The sequence below is a fragment of the Nelusetta ayraudi genome, unplaced genomic scaffold (genome assembly GCF_046127955.1).
Source record: "Nelusetta ayraudi isolate G7.1 ecotype Tasmania unplaced genomic scaffold, CSIRO-AGI_Nayr_v1 ptg000052l, whole genome shotgun sequence".
Lineage (NCBI taxonomy): Eukaryota > Metazoa > Chordata > Actinopteri > Tetraodontiformes > Monacanthidae > Nelusetta > Nelusetta ayraudi.
Genome location: NW_027466102.1, coordinates 6033320 through 6050346, shown reverse-complemented (window position 1 = coordinate 6050346; position 17027 = coordinate 6033320). Strand labels below are relative to the sequence as shown.

The window sequence follows — 17027 nt, the reverse complement described above, 5'->3', positions numbered from 1 at the left end:
GTCATGTTCTTGAGTGTAGGTGTGCGCTTGATTTTTGCAAGTGACACGGTCTCGGCCATCACCCCATAAAGTGCCAAGGCTTGCGGAGTGTGCGGAGTGTGCAGAGTGTGCGGAGTGCGCGGAGCATGTGTGGCGACATCCAGTTTTGTGTTGAGGTCAGCCTCCACATTTGCACACTGATGCAAGCCGAACGCGCGCTGAGGTAATTCGCCTATTGATCTGCTTCCATGCGGAGGAGCCCTGCCAGAAGTGCTGTGTCAGAAGAGAGACATATAAAGACGCACTAGTAACACGCGGCTCAATTATGTGTTGTGTATCAAACAGTTTGCAGTCGAGCCGTTTTCTTACCGTGTTCTTCTCCTTTGGGCCGATCCCCCCAGGGGAGACCACAACTAATTGCCTACCTCCACTCCGCCCTCCACTCTGCACCCTCTTCTCTCGCATCAACTAACTTCATGTCCTCTTTGACGGCATCCATTGATCACCTTCCTGGTCTTCCGATAGACCTGCTGTCTGCCAGTTCCAACCTCAGCATCCTTCTATCGACACATTCAATGTCTCTCCTCTGAACACGTTCAAACCGTCTCCGTCTGGCCTCTCTGGTTTGGCCCTTCAAAACATCTAACATCCTCTGTCCACCTGATGTTCTTGTTCCTGATACCGTCCAGTCCAGAAGCTCATCATTTAAGTCACCAGTCAGTCTGCCTCCAGTCAGCCTCCCCTCCCCAAAATCCAAGGTGCCGGCCCATTCATTTCAATGGAGATGCTCAACCAGTACATACGTTTGGAAGAGTTTTTTTTTTTGCTTTTGGGTTACTTCCACATTACGCAGTGTTGCCTCTGTACCTCTTGAACTCATCAGCCACTCAGAACGAGCTGAGACACAGAAAATAAAGTATGTTCTGTGGATTTTCTGGTCTTTAGAAATGTTTTAGAGAGATTAAAAATGCCATGACTCGATACACAAAAATACACTAAATCTGCAATTCAAACATTTATCATGAACCATGATTTTGGTTGGCGGCGTCCTGTCAGCCATTTTAAAGACGTTCATTTTGAAGTGAACGTGGGATTTTTAGCTGCAATACTCTGAGTGGCCACTAGAATACTGGATGGCTGGTATCAAGGACGTAATATACATCAATGCCTCTAGCTAGACCCCTTTCCTCTCAGTGCCACAGTCTCTAAACTATGAAATAACATGAAAAAATGGACAATAATAATAGACATGTTTTTTTGTATGTGGGATTAATGGTTTGACAAGCAGTAAAATTGAAGATACGTATTGTTTCTGGTCAATTACTTATTAATTGCCATTAAGAAATTTGTCATTGCTTAAAAGCTAATGTTGCTACCTCTTCCTATGTTACAATGTTGCTAAGAATTCACATGACATGCATGGCTCTTTTTTTTTTATTACACACACTGTTCGGAAGACCCTGTCAAAAAAACAACCTGCGATTGAACAAACTGCCTGTGTGCAGAGTAACATGTCGTGCTTGCTGCCTTGTGGGGAGCCGGGCGTTTCACCCCGTTTCATCTCCTGCCAGAGCTGTTGCAGTATCCATAGTGCTATTGTTCAAAGGCTGGCAGTGGTTTCCTGTTTTTTGTTTTTCTTATATTTTCAGGGACTAAACCCTGCATCCAGCAGCCACTTCTTGCTCCTCAAATGATGCTGATTGGTCATGTGCAGTAACTATACCGCAAGACAGGAAATTATTCAGATGTAGGAGCTGCTTAGCACGGGTTTGGTTGGAATTCAAACTGAAAGATTACTAGTTGTCCCGTAAAGTTCATTTAGACCAGTTGCTAAGAAATAAAAAGGATAGATGTATCCCGAAAAAAAAAAAAATAACAAACCAAGCTAAACATAAAGGCAAGCTAACCCTGAGGTACCTGCTAGCAAGCTAGTTTAAGGCTTAGTGTAAATATTTTTTTTTAAAAGGAAAGAAAACATAAATCTATCAATTTCTAGCTGCTTCCCGCTTTGCTCCTGAAATGCAGATCCCTCAGTAGAAAAAAATTTGTAAATACAGGTCATGTCTCTGAGTAGCATGACAAATCTGGTTAACAAGACGTTGCTTATCCTGGCAGTGCACGGTGTCTCCCACATTCTTCCCACATTTTAATGCTCCTGTCAATCACAAGCAGTCTTCGCCCGTAAACATTATCATTTCGGACAGATTAATGCCCCCTTTTGTGGCGGAGGTGTTTTTTTTTTGCAGTCATTTCTTCACGCCGCCGAATTCCTCCACTACTCTCTCCACCTCTGCATGTATCCTGTATGGCCACATTTCACACTGGGACAGATGTTTCCTGTTGCGCAGTGTGGGAGAGAGACATATCGCTCCAAGAATATGAGCAACAGATGGCGAGAAACAGAACAGGAAAGAGAAAGAAAGGTGTGTCTCTGAAAAATGTGTCCCGTGCAATCAGACAGATGTCTTTTTTTTCCCACTGCCTGCGTGATCACATACTTTCACCTACTCAGCAGTGGAGTGAAAGCCTTATGAAAAGTTATCAAAAATGAATCTTGTCTTTTTTTCATCCACTGATACGCTGTTAATAACATGTTTACTTTTTGTTAAATAAATTAATAAAAGTGATCTGAAATGGAATGAAATGAAAATGTCAACCCAACGGTGGGAGGAGAAAGTCAAAAAGAAACACGAGATACAGATGCACACACAGATCATGGATGTACTTACTTTAATGTCAAAAACCAATTGTGTTCCTCTGTCAATTGTTCAGGGGAATTTACTGCTCTTGTTTAGGAGGTAGAGCAAACACGTGCATAAATGACCATTAGATCACAGGCAGAAATAAAATACAGGTGGGGCAAACGTGGATTTCGGTTTTGATTTCGAGCGAAATCCAAAACATCTACGCCTGTAGCTGAGAACATGCAGTCATTTTTTTGGATTAAAATATATTTCTTATACACAGTAGTAGTCATAGTACGTTTGTCTTGCTCTTTTTTTTTTTACTTGTCCGGTGTGAGTTTGACCCATTTTGCAGCGCTTCCGAAGTGCTTTGGCAAAGAGGGTAATTCAAAAAAAAAAAAAAAAAAAAAAAAGTATTTTGTTCAGCGCAGTGACATACTGAGGAATTATGACGTGTTCAAGTTTGACGTTTCACTTTCTTATCTCTCCAAGTAGCTCGCTCCGCTGATGAGAATCTGAACCATTTAAATCACGCCTGCTCGAAGATATTCTCACTGCGCTTAGAAATCAGTGGGATAAGGATTGTGTCAGAATTGCCAGCGCTTAACGGAGGGGCTGATAAAATGAAGACACGCACACACACACACGCACAGACACACACGCACACACACAGTGAGGATTGAAACAACTCCTCCATCACACCGAAACCATTTCTACACTTCATTCCATGATCATTTTCTCTCGAATTCCAGAGTTGTCTGTACTCTCACCAGCTTTTCTGATTCATTTTAAATGTCTATACGTTGATTTAAAAAAAATAAAAAAATAAATAAAATAAATATATATATATATATATATATATAGATTTGCTGATGCTCACTTTGCATGTCAGCGAGTTGTCTTCGCCGCGTCTGCACGCCTGAATACGTTGGAGCTGCTGCCAGGGTCGTGTCCACAGTCATTAGTCACTTAATCAGGTAAAACGTTCGACCATTTTATTCTCGCAAGTGGCTAAAATTATGTTATCTCTCGCAAATTACAGCATGGTCACGTCTGCCAGATTTGAGTTGAGTGTTTCAAGTAACTCATTGTGTTATCTCAAAAATAAACATCGGACTTGGATCTTGTACGAATGCAATCACATTCAAGGTGTTTTGGACCAACAGTGGTCCAAAACACCTATAAGATCATCATAACCTACTAAATCTTATAGGATACAAAATAGGTTTTATGGTTAGGTTGTTGCCAGTTCTCTTTCACTTGAATTGTGGGCAAAAACTGAGACTCTTACTAATCTCAAGTAATCAGCGCTGCCTTTTCAGATGTGCGTTATCAGCATTTGCTTGTGTTAGCATTGGCTAACAAGTTATCTTCATCTTTTTGTTGTCAGCTGTAAGAGAACTTTTGTGCTTTGTACAAGACAGCTCGTGATCTGCTTGAGACTGCAAGATAAGAAGCACAAACACATTAGATTCCTGAATGTTATCAACTCCTATTTTGAAAACTAACTGATAAAAAGGGCAGTTTTTTGGTGAGAGCAAGGAACAGAAAAGCCGGGTGTGTGGGCGCACAAGGGCGTTCAAACATCATGGTATCGCTGACTGTGTTAAATGCAAACGAAAAAAAAAATACAATAAAGAAAACATTTAAAAAAGCAAACTAACAAAATCATGAAAGCAGTGATCGCATGTTAGAAGCCGACGTTACACTTAATCAACCTTCAACAGCAAATCAGCAAATAAAAATAGGAATACTGAGACTGTCTACCGAGACAGTGGTGGACGTTTCTCACAGCACAGACTTGAAACAATCTGTTCTTTCTATGACCTCAGTGTGTGTGGGTGTGTGTGGGTGTGTGTGTGTGTGGTGACTGAAAAAGTGATCCTATCTCAGATAGAGGAAGTGGCGGGCAATCTGGTGAAGTTGGTTTCCTGTTGAGGTTTGTCACTTCAGCTGATGATTTCAAACAAGCACAGTTACAGCTTTCACATCCTCCCATACACTGTACAAAGGCCACGAAAGTGTAGAAATTAAGCGAAACGGAAAATAATTTCTAACAAATGCCCTGAATTTAAACTTGCTAATGCCGTATGTTTGACTTAAAATCTTCACCCTACAAATTTAGTGTAGTTCTTTTTTTTTTTTAAAGAAGGTAACTGATTAGTATTATTATTAGTCATGAAAAAACAACAACATAAAACTACTTTCTCAGTTTTTGCTAAAAAACAAAATTTAGAACAGACAGATCATTTGGTTATTTACATGTTTTCTTTCTTTTTTTTTTTTTTTAATCCATTGTCTTCTCGTAGTTTAGCTCATCAGCTGAATTATTTTTCACTCTTTTACTCATGCATGATGTCAGCTAATCCCTGACGCCCACAGTTTCAGCGGCAGTGAGTAACATAACATGATCCTTAGAGGAAGGAGTTAGGTGGGAGGATGACGCGACTACTCAACTGATGAACTGACGCTATTTCTGTAGCTGTGACCAACGTTGTATTCCTGACATTTTTGCGCGCGTCTGCCAGTGATGTGGCGACCTTTTAGGACCGCACACAGCCGTGTGTTAATTGAGAGTGTTTGAATAGATGAAGCTCTCAGAAGTACCTTTATGCAAGTATCACACAAGCTATAGATAGATAGATAGATAGATGTACCAAGTAGCTGGCATTTAGCACCTTCTGGCTAATGCAGTCAGTTAGGTGACAGCAGGCCAACATAAAACAAGGAGTGTTGTATCTCGTTGTGCAGAAAAAAAAAAGAAAATATATATATGTTTTTTTGGAATGACTTTAGTGTCGTTGGAATCTTTTCTTCTTAACAGTTTTGATTGATTTTCGGCAAAGTGGGTTAAATGCTTTGGTGGTTTGTTAAAAAAAAAAAATCAGCAAACAATCTTCTAGCAGGGACGCGTGTTGGCGTAATCCTGCTTACAATTCAGAGTTGCTATTTTTATCGCAATTTGCCTGAGTGCATTTTCCAAAAAAAAAGAAGAAGAAGAAAAAAAAAGCGACGTCATTACTTGCATGACTCGGTCGGAACGGTAACGGTTAACCGTTTGCGCGCGCACCGAAATCTGACTTCGGGAGCGCGCAAGGAGGCGCGCCGCGAACGCGAGGCAGTCAGCCAGCCAGCCAGCCAGCAACAGATCAGACAGCAGGTCGATCGGAGGAGCTGCGAGACGAGACCTGACGAAGAAGTGGCGATAGATAATTTCCCCCCCCCCCACTCCCCAAGACCTGAACCACTTGCCTTCCTTGGCGGCATTTTTTTTTTCTCCCTTCTATTCCAAGTGGACTAACGTTGCGGGAAGTTTCGCCGAGCACTTCACCGACAGACGGACAGGGTCTAAAAAAAGCTGTCCACCATGTCGGGGAGCAGGGAGGAGGAGAGAAGGAAACTAGCCGACATCATCAACCATTGGAACGCCAACCGGCTCGACCTGTTTGAAATCAGCCGGCCCACGGAGGTAGGAGTCCACTCTGAAGTAGCACGAGAGGCCGCGGACTGGCGGGGCCCGGTGCGTTTGTGCAGCGCCAAACCCACCGCCGCCTGACACTTGGCTTTTAAAATGCTGTGAGCCAAGTTGTTGTGGGCTGTGTGGTTTATTTGGTTGGACCGGCGGTGGGTTCTCCGAACGTGTATGGAGAGAACCACTGCCAAACTCCATTGAAAAAAATAAAAAAAAAAATAAAAAAATAAAATAAAAAAATGTAGTGATTTACAATGTCGGCAAACATAAACACACATACACTCAGCCCCGGCGTTTACACGTTTGGAATATTTGGTTGCTTACAACAGATATTTCCGTTGGGATCCACTCCGAATTCGATGGAATAATTCAAGAACATTTTTTAGACTATAATTGTAACGTATGTTAAGGTTCTTGCTGCTGTGCGCACCGGTGTTGAAAGAAGTTAGCCAAATAGCTAGACCGAAGAATCGCTTTCCGAACTTCATAGCCTTTAAAGAAAAAAAAAATATATACGTGTTCTGCGTAAATAGTATGCAGAGTTCGCAGGAAAGTGACGTCGACGCTTTCTCCAATTTGTTTCCCCCCCAATACGTATTGTGTGCAACGTGAACGTGCTTGACAAGAAGAGCGCGACTGGACGGCTAGATTTTTGAACACAGTTCGGTGTGTTATCTTTAATAGTAGGTGGGACGGCACGTAGCACAGCTAGCTAGCTAGCTTGAGTGCACTGTACCTGTAACTGTTGTCGGAGATACCAAACCTGACACCGTGCTTAAAACGTCGGAATATGTCAAGCCAAAATCAGCGGGTCCGCTCGTAACACCGACTAGTGACACACACTCAAACACACACACCCCAGGTACATTTATGTGGATGTAGGTTGTGTGTCGGTGTATTGGGGCGGGCTTTCTGCGGTGCCCTCAATGGCTGACAAACCTACTAGCACAGCGCGGTGTTTGATACGCAAGTAGGAGAGGGGGGGAGATAAAAGCTTAAAGTATTAGCAGCAAGCAGGGTGTAAATACTTAAATTAGGTTGGGCGCTTAAAAAAAACAAAACAAAACACGGTTGCCTCCAACAGTCCAAACGGCAGCACAGTTCTCCCCTGTCAGAGCTGCACACACATCACGTCATGTCGCCCTGCATTGTCCTCACAGCTGCTAGCTCAACGCAAGCCGCTTGTTTGACCAGTAATAATTTGACCCCTGCCACATATTGTGGAGCAATGCTGTAATTGAATCGTGCCTCTGCTGCGCCCAGGTTGTGGTTGTTTACCAACAACACGGCAGAATAAGGAACTCCTCCCTGCTGTTTGCAATATTGCTAGCTAGCAAGAGAACACCAAGGACTAGGGCTGGGTGCTCTCTCTTTTTTGTTGTTGTAAGGAGCTAATGAGTATCTACACAGCCTCAAACGTAATCATTACATCCTTGGGCTAACTAGTTTTTAATTACAGGCTACGAAGGCGATTGGTCAGCTGCATTGTTTTAGGCGGGTAGCCCACCCCCCCAACTCCTTGGATAAGGGCGTAAAGGGGGCCAAAGGGTCCCCCCTCTCCCCGTCTTGAGCCGATTAATTTATCAGGATTGAAGCTGGCCAGCCGTTGGCCCGTGTTGTGTACGGCACACGCACTTGCACACACACACAGCCCCTCCATTCTATGAGGAATGATTAACCCAGCCCCGAGGTTCTTCTGCGGCCGCTATACGAGAAGCACGGCAGCGCCGCCGCTCAAGATTGCTCAGATTTGAGTCCAGTAGAACATGATTAAACGTAAGGCAGATGCATGTCTCTCAGCGCCACACCCTCCCCATATGTCAGCTGGTAGAGCCCGCAAGCAACACCAAGTGTCCTTCACACTGTCTCCACCGCTCCTGGCTCGTTATGTACATGAAACATGTTTTTTTGTGTGTTTTTTTTTAAATAGCGCATCTTTTTCAATAATATTTCAGGTTGAAAATAAGGTGAGAATTGTCAAGGTTTTTCTTTTTTTTTTAATCTTGGAGTTAACGGCCACTTCGAGCTGTGAGATCACTCATGTGATTAGATTACTCATGGATGGCTGAATAGTCTGGCGCAAAGGTTGGCAAATTTTGTAATCTTTCAACCCAAGTGTGTAGGTAGGAGTCATGGCAAGGGGCACTTCAGTGGCAGTGGGAGATTTCTAACGATACACGTGGAAGATGCAGCTCAGTATTGGATAAGTATGTGACCAAATCAGGATGCTTTGTCTCTAACAGGCTGTGAGGCTTAATTTGACTGCGTTTATTAACTCGATGAAGACTAAAGTTCATTAGGTTCTGACAAAAGGCCAAAGGATTAATAAGGATTAGACACACACAGTTGGTCGATTTCTCATGTGTTAAAAAAAATTCTGGTTTCAACATTTTGGTCACAGCTGCTCAGCCTTTACCGACATCTGTGCGCGTCAGCTTACATTTATGGTGTTTTGAATTTGAAGCAAAAGGTGCGTATCTACCTCGATAACACGCAGTACCATCCCATGTCAAGTAGATCTTCTGCTTCCACTGCGGGACAAACGATGGCGCCGCCTCACCTTCAGCTTGGACATTCAGCATTCTCTCACTGTGATTTGTGTGTTCCTGTTGTAATAACCAGGTTAGATGAGATGCGTTGGCCCTTTGTTTGTCCCACAATGGGGGAATTTGCACTTGTAGCAGCCAAGACATAACAGGCAGAAGTGCAAGTGCAGCAAATTTTAAAGGCAAGAGCTGTAGAAAATATTAACATCAAAAGATTTGGCTAACACACAATTGTTGTTAGCACTACTTAAATCAGCAATTAAATATCACTTTTTTTTTTATTTAAATGAGATGCTAATGCTGTTTGTGTTTTCCTCACGGAAGACTTTAACTGTACCGTAGTTTAATGATGTGGTTATTTCTGCAGAGTCATGAATAATATAAAAGTCTGCCAGGGTACAAGTTTCAGTTTGGGTTAATGTCAAACTGAAGTCTTTATTGTCGGCTATTGGGCTCGCAGAGCCATCACGAAACTCTTCTCCAGCCGTGGTTGTGTGTTTTTCTCAGTGTATGCAGGAGGGATTGAGAGCCCCCCGCCCCCACCCTCCTCCTGTTCGCACACCTCCTTGATATTTCTTTCCTGTGACCAGACGTTCTTCACTGCTGACTCAACTCCGCTAATCGCCAGCCTCTGAGAATCTCTGCAGGCCACAAAATAATAGCGCACAAGATTTTTTGGAGTTTTCAACTTTGCATTCACGTGGCGTCTGGAGTGCATGTCAGCCCGTAGATTAGAAGATCCCACGGCGAGCTGTCTTGCAGGAGCTTAAAAAGATAAGGGGGGGGGAGAGAGGCTGGGGCTAAATTTAAGTTTAAAAAAGAATAAGTGCCTCGAATCGACTTAATGGAACTTTGAAGTCGGCGCAGCGCTGAAAGTGAAGGCACTGGTCTGGACTGGACTGGGCTACGAGTCTGTCGTGCGTCCTTGAAAAGCAAAAAACCGGGGTTATAAATTATGACTGAGATTTCTTTTTTTTGTCGTAAATGCTTCGTTGAACACTAGCAAGCAGTCGGTGTTTAGATGTGCCCTCAGAGATATTTTACCAAGCATGGTGTTGTTGGGTGACGTTCTGGTCGGGATGGGTTCCGACCTGCGACGCACATGTAATATCTAAGAAAGTCTTTCTGATTAGTGACCATTTAAGCTGAGGACGCATTACATGATTTTTCTGCCCTATTTTATGGACACAATCTAGTCTGCACGAACCAGCATGGCGAGTTGGCAGAAATTTGTGCTTGAAATTTTTGAGCCGACTCCTCATGCATTCTGGTAGTTGCCTTGTAGTTACTGATTCAAGTGCAAGCATGTGCCGTCAGCGAGGTGGATGAAAAAAAAAGAGGAGGCGGGATTAGGTTAGCGGACCGAACTTGTGTGTGTCTGTAGCACCAACCAAAACACTCTGATTCCATCCGATATCAAAAGAAATTAATCACCGTCCGGGGCCAGATTGTGATATCCGAGGAAGTAAATCTGGGCGTCTGCGAGCCAGTAGGCGTTTGGCACACGTGGGTCAAGATTTTAATTGGCCGGAAATCGGCTTCCACGTTAAGGAGAACTGAAGACACTCGCAAACTTTTGTTTACCTGAGAGCGAGAGTCAGCAACACGCCAAAGAAGTCTAAAGTTGAGCTCGAAATTAGGGATCCTCGACTAGAGCACGAGTTTGTGCACGTCAGTACTCACCAATACGATACAGGGTGTACTTAGTAAAGCCATTACAGTACATATATAAAATTACTTTTGACTTTTGTTTTTAATTTTCCACATATTTTCAGTTATTTGAACAACATTCCTCAGCACGTTTGACTGTCACAAGTTTTACTGCAGTACAAACACAAATTTAACAAAATTGTCATACACACATATACAACTGCTATCGGTGTCGGCGCATCCCCGCTCGAAATAAAGCAAAAATACACGATTTGTGCAACATAGTGCGCCAAAGACGTGCACCTGCGCTAAACCATTGTGCGCTCGGTGGGTTAGGATGGTACGATGGTGTCAAAAACAGCGACTGGCTGAATTTGATTGGAGCGGTTTTTATTACCAGGAAGCTCATAATCCACCTTTTTCCCCCCCCCTGCCAGACCCCACATGCAGCGTCTAAACGGATTGCCGTGACACCAGCGGCCTCCCCCCACCTTTCCCCCCGCTGCACGGGAAGCAGGAAGCAGGCAGGAAGTGTGTGTTGCGCCGAGATAGCGCGTTTCCTGCGGTGTAGGTAGAAGAAATGGGTTGTTCTCAGAGCTGCGTCGGATCGACTGTTTTATTTTGCAGCCTTTTGTGACGCGATGACAAGATGCGCTAAAATTTGGAAAGTTTCATCTTTTTGTTGGTAAATTATTTATTTTTTTTGTTGTTTTCGTTAAAGAAAATTGGGTTTGGATCCGATCAGTGGTTCTCAACTGGTGTGGAGTGCCAGGACCTACATTTTTTTTTTCTTATCAGGAAGTTGCCACCCAAATTTATTCCACGGCACTTAAATTTATTCCACAAAAAAAAAAAAAAAAATAGTGAGACCATACAGAATGCCTTCATCCAGTCATAATAATCAATCAACCCAATAAAAACAGCTACGTGACCCAAAAGTGGGTTTCGACCCACCAGTTGAGAAACGCTGGTTTAGATTGATGCATCAGTGCCACGATAAGCTAACGCTACCTGCAGTGTGTATTTTTTTTGTTTTTAATTTCTTCCAGTAATCTCTCCTCTTATTATCCAAAATGACCCCCATTTAATTAAAATGTGTGTCTTTTGAGTATCGACACCAACAGTATTGGTGCGGGCCAATGGTAGGGGGAGGGGCGCTGGAGGGGGCTGTTGGGTTGGTTGGGCGATGCTAACTGTCTGCTCTGCAACCGGTGCTAAAAACACCGTCGTGCTAGCGTGTGACTGTTTTTTTAGCAGCTGGCCACGGTTGCAGCCCGTTTAGCAGAAGCACAGAAGAGGCTCAGTTAGCAGATTTGCTGCTCTCAGCCACAGCAACAATACCATGAGGTCACACACACACACACACAGAAACAATGCAGAGACAAATGCACACAGCAGTCAGCTACTGTGTGTGTGTGTGTGTGTGTGTGTGTGTGTGTTCATCGGCCATGCCCTCGCCCCTTTTCTCCTTCTGTCTCTTTCTCATCATGTGACGCGGCCACTAGCTGGTTGCGTCGCCATGGTAATGCTGTTGCTCTCCTAAAGAGGCCCCTCTTTCTGTCTGTCTCTCTCTCTCTCTCTCTCACTCTCTCTCTCTCTCTCTCTCTCTCTCTCTGACACACACTCGTACCTGACAGTCGAGTGTGTGTGTGTGGAGTGTTTTTTGGTCTGCAGTTATGACCATTGTGCTGGTCAGAGAGGTTTGGGGCTGCTGGCCAGGAGAAACAGCATGTGTTGGGATTGTACGTGGAACACTTGCAATGCATTTCAAGACTCCGACGGAAGCATCCAGCAATTTAGCTCTCTGGGTAATAACGAACTGCAGGAGATTCAGTATTCGGGTCTGATCGCTGCCCCCTCCCCTACAGAAGTAATTAATGCAAAGGGAATTGGTTAAACTTCAATTGCAAAATGAAGAAGGCTGTTTTAGCGATGTAACAGCAATTGATAAGCTAGTGGACTGCAGGCTAAGGCTGCACGATGCTAGTAGATTGTGCAAGGTGTGAGCGGTGAAATAGTAATATGCTTTTCATTTGACAGATGAAAGATGATGTTGGAAAATAAATCCTCATCAAACTCATCTCAGTTAATTTGAGTAGAAAGTACATGGACAGTGAAGCGACTTGGATTGGAATGGCTGAATGGAAATGGTTTGATAACACGAGCAGATGATAGACTGCAGTAGATCCATGTAAGTCACTTTTTCCGCTTCCAACACTGTCAACATTTCGCACTTCTAGCTCAATTTTGTGTTTGTACCCAGCATGTGATGTAGTGTTTTATTCCAAATGGTCAACAGAAAAGAAATGCGACCCACGTCGGCGTTAGCGACCTAGAAAAACAAAAGCATCTTCACTTTAAAATAATAAAGTGTCCGTGCCGTGGGAGGTTTATGTTATGACTTCGCCTTTCAGCGCAACCAGGGGGAAACTGTAAATATATATGTCAATGTATATGTCACGTTTCACGACCCAGCAGTGTGTGTGTGTGCGTGCGCGCGCGTGTGTGTGCGGAAGTGCTCCGCTGTTGTTCATTAGGAAGCAGGGGGAGGGGGGGGGCAAAAGATCACGAGTCTCAGAGCCTGTCCGGCCTGAGTTATGACGCTGCCTCCGACACACATGCACACGCACACACACACAAATGCCCATGTTGACAGATGGACTGACATGATTGGATGAGTAACCTTGCAGCTCATTTTCATCAGAAAACCGAGGCTCCTTCCTGTTGGACTCGGGTCTCTTTCCCTCTGCAAGAGGCCAGCGCGGTGCCACGGACCAGGTTTTACTTTTTCCCCAACGGTTTGTCGTTTTTAAGGATTTACTTGTTGTCACTTTAAACAACAAGTGGTGGATTCAATTCTGACAGCTCACCTCGTACTCATTCACGATCAATTGCACGTGTCTCTGTGCGCCATGTGTTGCGGCAAAAAGACGGAAATACACCAAACGGCCTGTATTCAGGGTACGTCCCTGCAAATAAGTGTAATTCTGGAACCGCTGACGAAATCGGCACCGTATCAAAAGATTTTGAATGGCACCCAGCCCCACTCGGCCCGATAGCTCCGTCCAGGCATCTCGCTCACTCCTACCAGTTGCAATATGTGAAACTGACCTCGGCCTATTGGCTGCCGTCCGTTAAAAGACAGATGGGGTCACAGTGAACGGGGAGGATATTTATCACCGCTATTTATTTTCAGCATATTACATCGTCCGCCTGGGCAGACGAGAGAGAGAGAGAGGGAGAGTGAGGTAGACGCAGACAGGCTTCACGGGGTGTTGGAGGCGTTAAAATGAGGTTGCTCGTAAAAAACAAAAAAAAAGAAAAGAAAAAACGTGATCTGAAACGAAGCCAAAAGTCAAGGCTGTTGACAGAAGCAATTTGATTTGAAGCAATTTGAAAACAGCATACAAGTGTATGCGTAATTGAAAACAGTGAACACTTGTATGTATGCATGTTTTTCCATAAGACTTCAGTCGAACAGTAGCTATGTTTACATGCGCACATTTCTCCAATTCGATCTAATCCTTGGTTGATCGGAAATTCCAAATCCACTGTTCACATGGACACCAAATAAAATGATCCGATCGTGACGTGCGCATGCATGCACCAAGCGTTTAATCAGAATTAATCATTTGGGCATGCGCGGAGTTTTAATTTTCCGGAAATAGTGGTAGAAGAAGTAGAAGCTGTACTTCCCGCTGTGTTGTAAATAAACGCCGCGCTGTCCGCACGCCCTCGGCTCATTCACAAGCCTTCAAACTTTTCCAGCGGGTTTTTATTTGGCCAATCGTTTCGTTTGTTTCGCGAAAAAACGGCAGACTGCCGCTAACGCGGTAAAACATCACGCAGACGTAGCACACATGCGCAGTGGAGACAGTCCGAGAACACGTTTGGAATAATGATCGGCATAAACCACCTCTCTCGTTCGGAAAAAAGTTTCGTTCTCAACGGACCGGATCGGATCAGAATCTTCCGATTGGCACGTTTGCATGAAGCATTTTTAATCTGATTGGGCCTTTATTCCGATTATTTGTGTCCATGTAAACCCAGCTAGTGTTGCACAGGTGAAAGGCATAATATAAGGACATTAAGGGTGGGCTTTAACGGGCACAAAAGCCGCACATTCTGTTAATGTAGCCCGTGTTTCCAACACAGGCCACTCTCTCCTCAACAGCCCGTCTCTCGACTCTGGAATTAGACTTTGACTGCCTCCCAGCGACGTTGCTACAAAAACGAACGAATGTAGGAACGAACGAAATGTGGAAGCGCTCGGAAAAACCTCTCCGGTCGGTCCACAATCGCACACCGGCAGTGTGTCTTCCGTCCAAAGTGTGGGTGCGCGCGCTTGCGAGGATCCAACTGGGTGATATGTCATGGTATTAGGGCTCCTACCAGTCATGGAATTTGTGGAATGCAAATGAAGTTCAGAGCAGCGGATTCCAGACGGGGAAGGTCAGGTTTCCCGACGCGCTCTCTGGAGTACAAAGGAATCTTGAGGAAATATGGAAAACCCGAGACGTGCCTTGCTAAAATGTGTTTTCCAGCTCACGTTAAAGCGGCGCAGCCCTCTATTTTTCTCGACAATAAAGTGCAAGTGGGCTGAATAATAGTAGGGGAGCGAATATGAAAAGTAAGGGAGTTTCCATTCCATTTGGGCCACAAAAGGAGTCTCTCGCTCCCTGTGGAGGAGTATAATTCTAAAAGCACCTGTAGTGCCTAATCTGGCCCTCTTCTCTTCCTCTCCCGCTCAAGCATGCATTCCTTCTCTGTGATTCGGCCTCTTATCTATCGTTTCTCTTTCCTCTTGTTCTCAAACAGGCCGTGTATTGTGTGTGTTCAGCAGAGCAGCCCGCCATAAAAGCTCTGTGTGTTTGTGTGTTTGTCCCAGCCAGCCTGTCAGACTGCGTTAATCCCTGAGAGGCCCCGGTCACCTCCTCCCCGCCTCGCGCTCCGCCATCCCCCCCACCCCCCCACCCCCACCCCCACCCCCGCCCTCTGTGCCAGCTTCGATTGGCTCATTTTTCTTTCTCAAGCATCTGATATGCTTTCCCGCCTGCCAGTCTCTGTCTGGCTGCCTCCCTGCCGGCCAAGCACAAAAAAAAGGTAACCCTCCGTTGACCTCGCAGGATCAGACAGCAATCAGGAACCAATGTGTTCGACTCGCCACCGGTTCCCGTGGTGCTTTGCAGCGGATCAATGTCTTAGTCGTGCCATAAGAAGGTGGAAAACAAAGGAGGGAATGTCTGCGTTACTACCCACAGTTAGCACCTCACTGGTGGTCGATGGAAGCAGTGATATTGAGTTTGAATGGATGTCATACATATTTTTTTTTTAGTCTTCAGAACAGCCATTGTTATTCATGGCATTAATTAAAAAAGATGCTTAAAACATTCCTGAGACATTTTGGTTCCTGTTGACATGGTAGCTTCCTGTAATTACCGCCCTTTTAAAACCGCACATCCATGAAACCAAACTCCTGTTCTACCACATCCCAGTGGTTCTGTTAGATTGAGATCTGGCTACAGGGGCCAACTGGTTCTAATGTTAAAATAAAGTTAGAGGTGCCTGGAGCTGTGTTCTGTTGTGGGAAATTCGACTGGAAGTGGGTATCAGAAGACAGACTGTGACCATTATAAATTACGTGTGTAACATTTAGAGATTTTTAAGAAAAACTGCAACATCAAGTGGTTACATTTTAGATTGCAGCGTCTCTCCCCCTCCTAAGATTGCCACTGAGCTACGGTGGCCTGTGCACCAAAACTTGGGTTCCTTGTTCCTTCTTCTTTGTTGGTTTATTTGAAAACACGGTCAGGCCACCCTAATTACGAAGCGTGCCGTCATTGATTGGATTGTCCACACCAGGCTTCCTTAGAAATATGGCAGTGCAAGATGGCAGACGTTCTAAGGGAAGGAAAACCTGATTACTTTTTTTGTGCTGCGATCATTCATACACACATATTATTGTATTCCTGGGCAGTTTATCAGTCTATTAGTTGTGCACTCCCAATAGGCACCATGCCCAAGCACGTTTGAGGCCTTGAGTACAGTGCACTTGGCTAGCGTGAGGTACAGAGCACTCTTCCCCAACACGGCACGCTTGTAGATGACACTCATTTGGTAGAATAGGAACAGAGCATTCTCGAAAAAAGAGAATCCCACATACATTTCACCAGCAGCAAACCCCAAAAGGAAGGATCCATGCTTTAATGTTGTTTGTGGCAAGTCCCTACCCTACTGTCCATATGATGTGGGAGACTTTGTGAGTCATCAGACCAGGCCAGACCGTACCCCCCAATTCTTCCCCATTCTTCTGTTGTCAAATGTTGCTAACCCCAATGTGAATTGTAGCTTTTCCCTTCCAAGCTGACGCAAGCGGCACCCTGTGCGGTCCCACGTTGCCGTAGCCCATCTGCTTTAAGGTTTGTGTGTTCAGAGATGGTCTTCTGCATATCTTGGTTTCGGTTATTTGAGTTATGACTCTGCTTCTCGCTGTCGTCTCAAACCAGTCTGGCCTGTCTCCTCTGACCTCTGGCATTTTCCTCCATAACTTGCGACACGAACAAGGCTTTTTTCCAACAGAGAACTCATTCTCACTGGATCTTTTCATTCTTCTTTTTTTTAATTATATGTAAAATTTAGAGATTTACGTTACTGAAGCCCCTGATTTTAACACTACATGAATCTCTGTATAGGACA

The 17027-nt window shown here is 44.5% G+C and overlaps 1 protein-coding gene across 24 annotated transcripts in view; it reads left to right on the top strand.

The window, feature by feature from the left end:
- Window positions 1-5771: 5771 nt before the first annotated feature.
- afdna (afadin, adherens junction formation factor a) overlaps window positions 5772-17027 on the top strand; it is an 87551-nt gene continuing 76295 nt past the window's right edge. For 10 of the 24 annotated variants that reach the window (XM_076037800.1, XM_076037799.1, XM_076037798.1 and 7 more), the window contains exon 1: window positions 5773-6132. In XM_076037800.1, the coding sequence (XP_075893915.1) occupies window positions 6031-6132 (102 nt within the window). In that variant the 5' untranslated portion in view covers window positions 5773-6030. Of the gene's footprint in view, window positions 6133-17027 lie in introns of all 24 variants that reach the window. The other 14 variants (XM_076037814.1, XM_076037805.1, XM_076037817.1 and 11 more) reach the window with 4 other exon arrangements.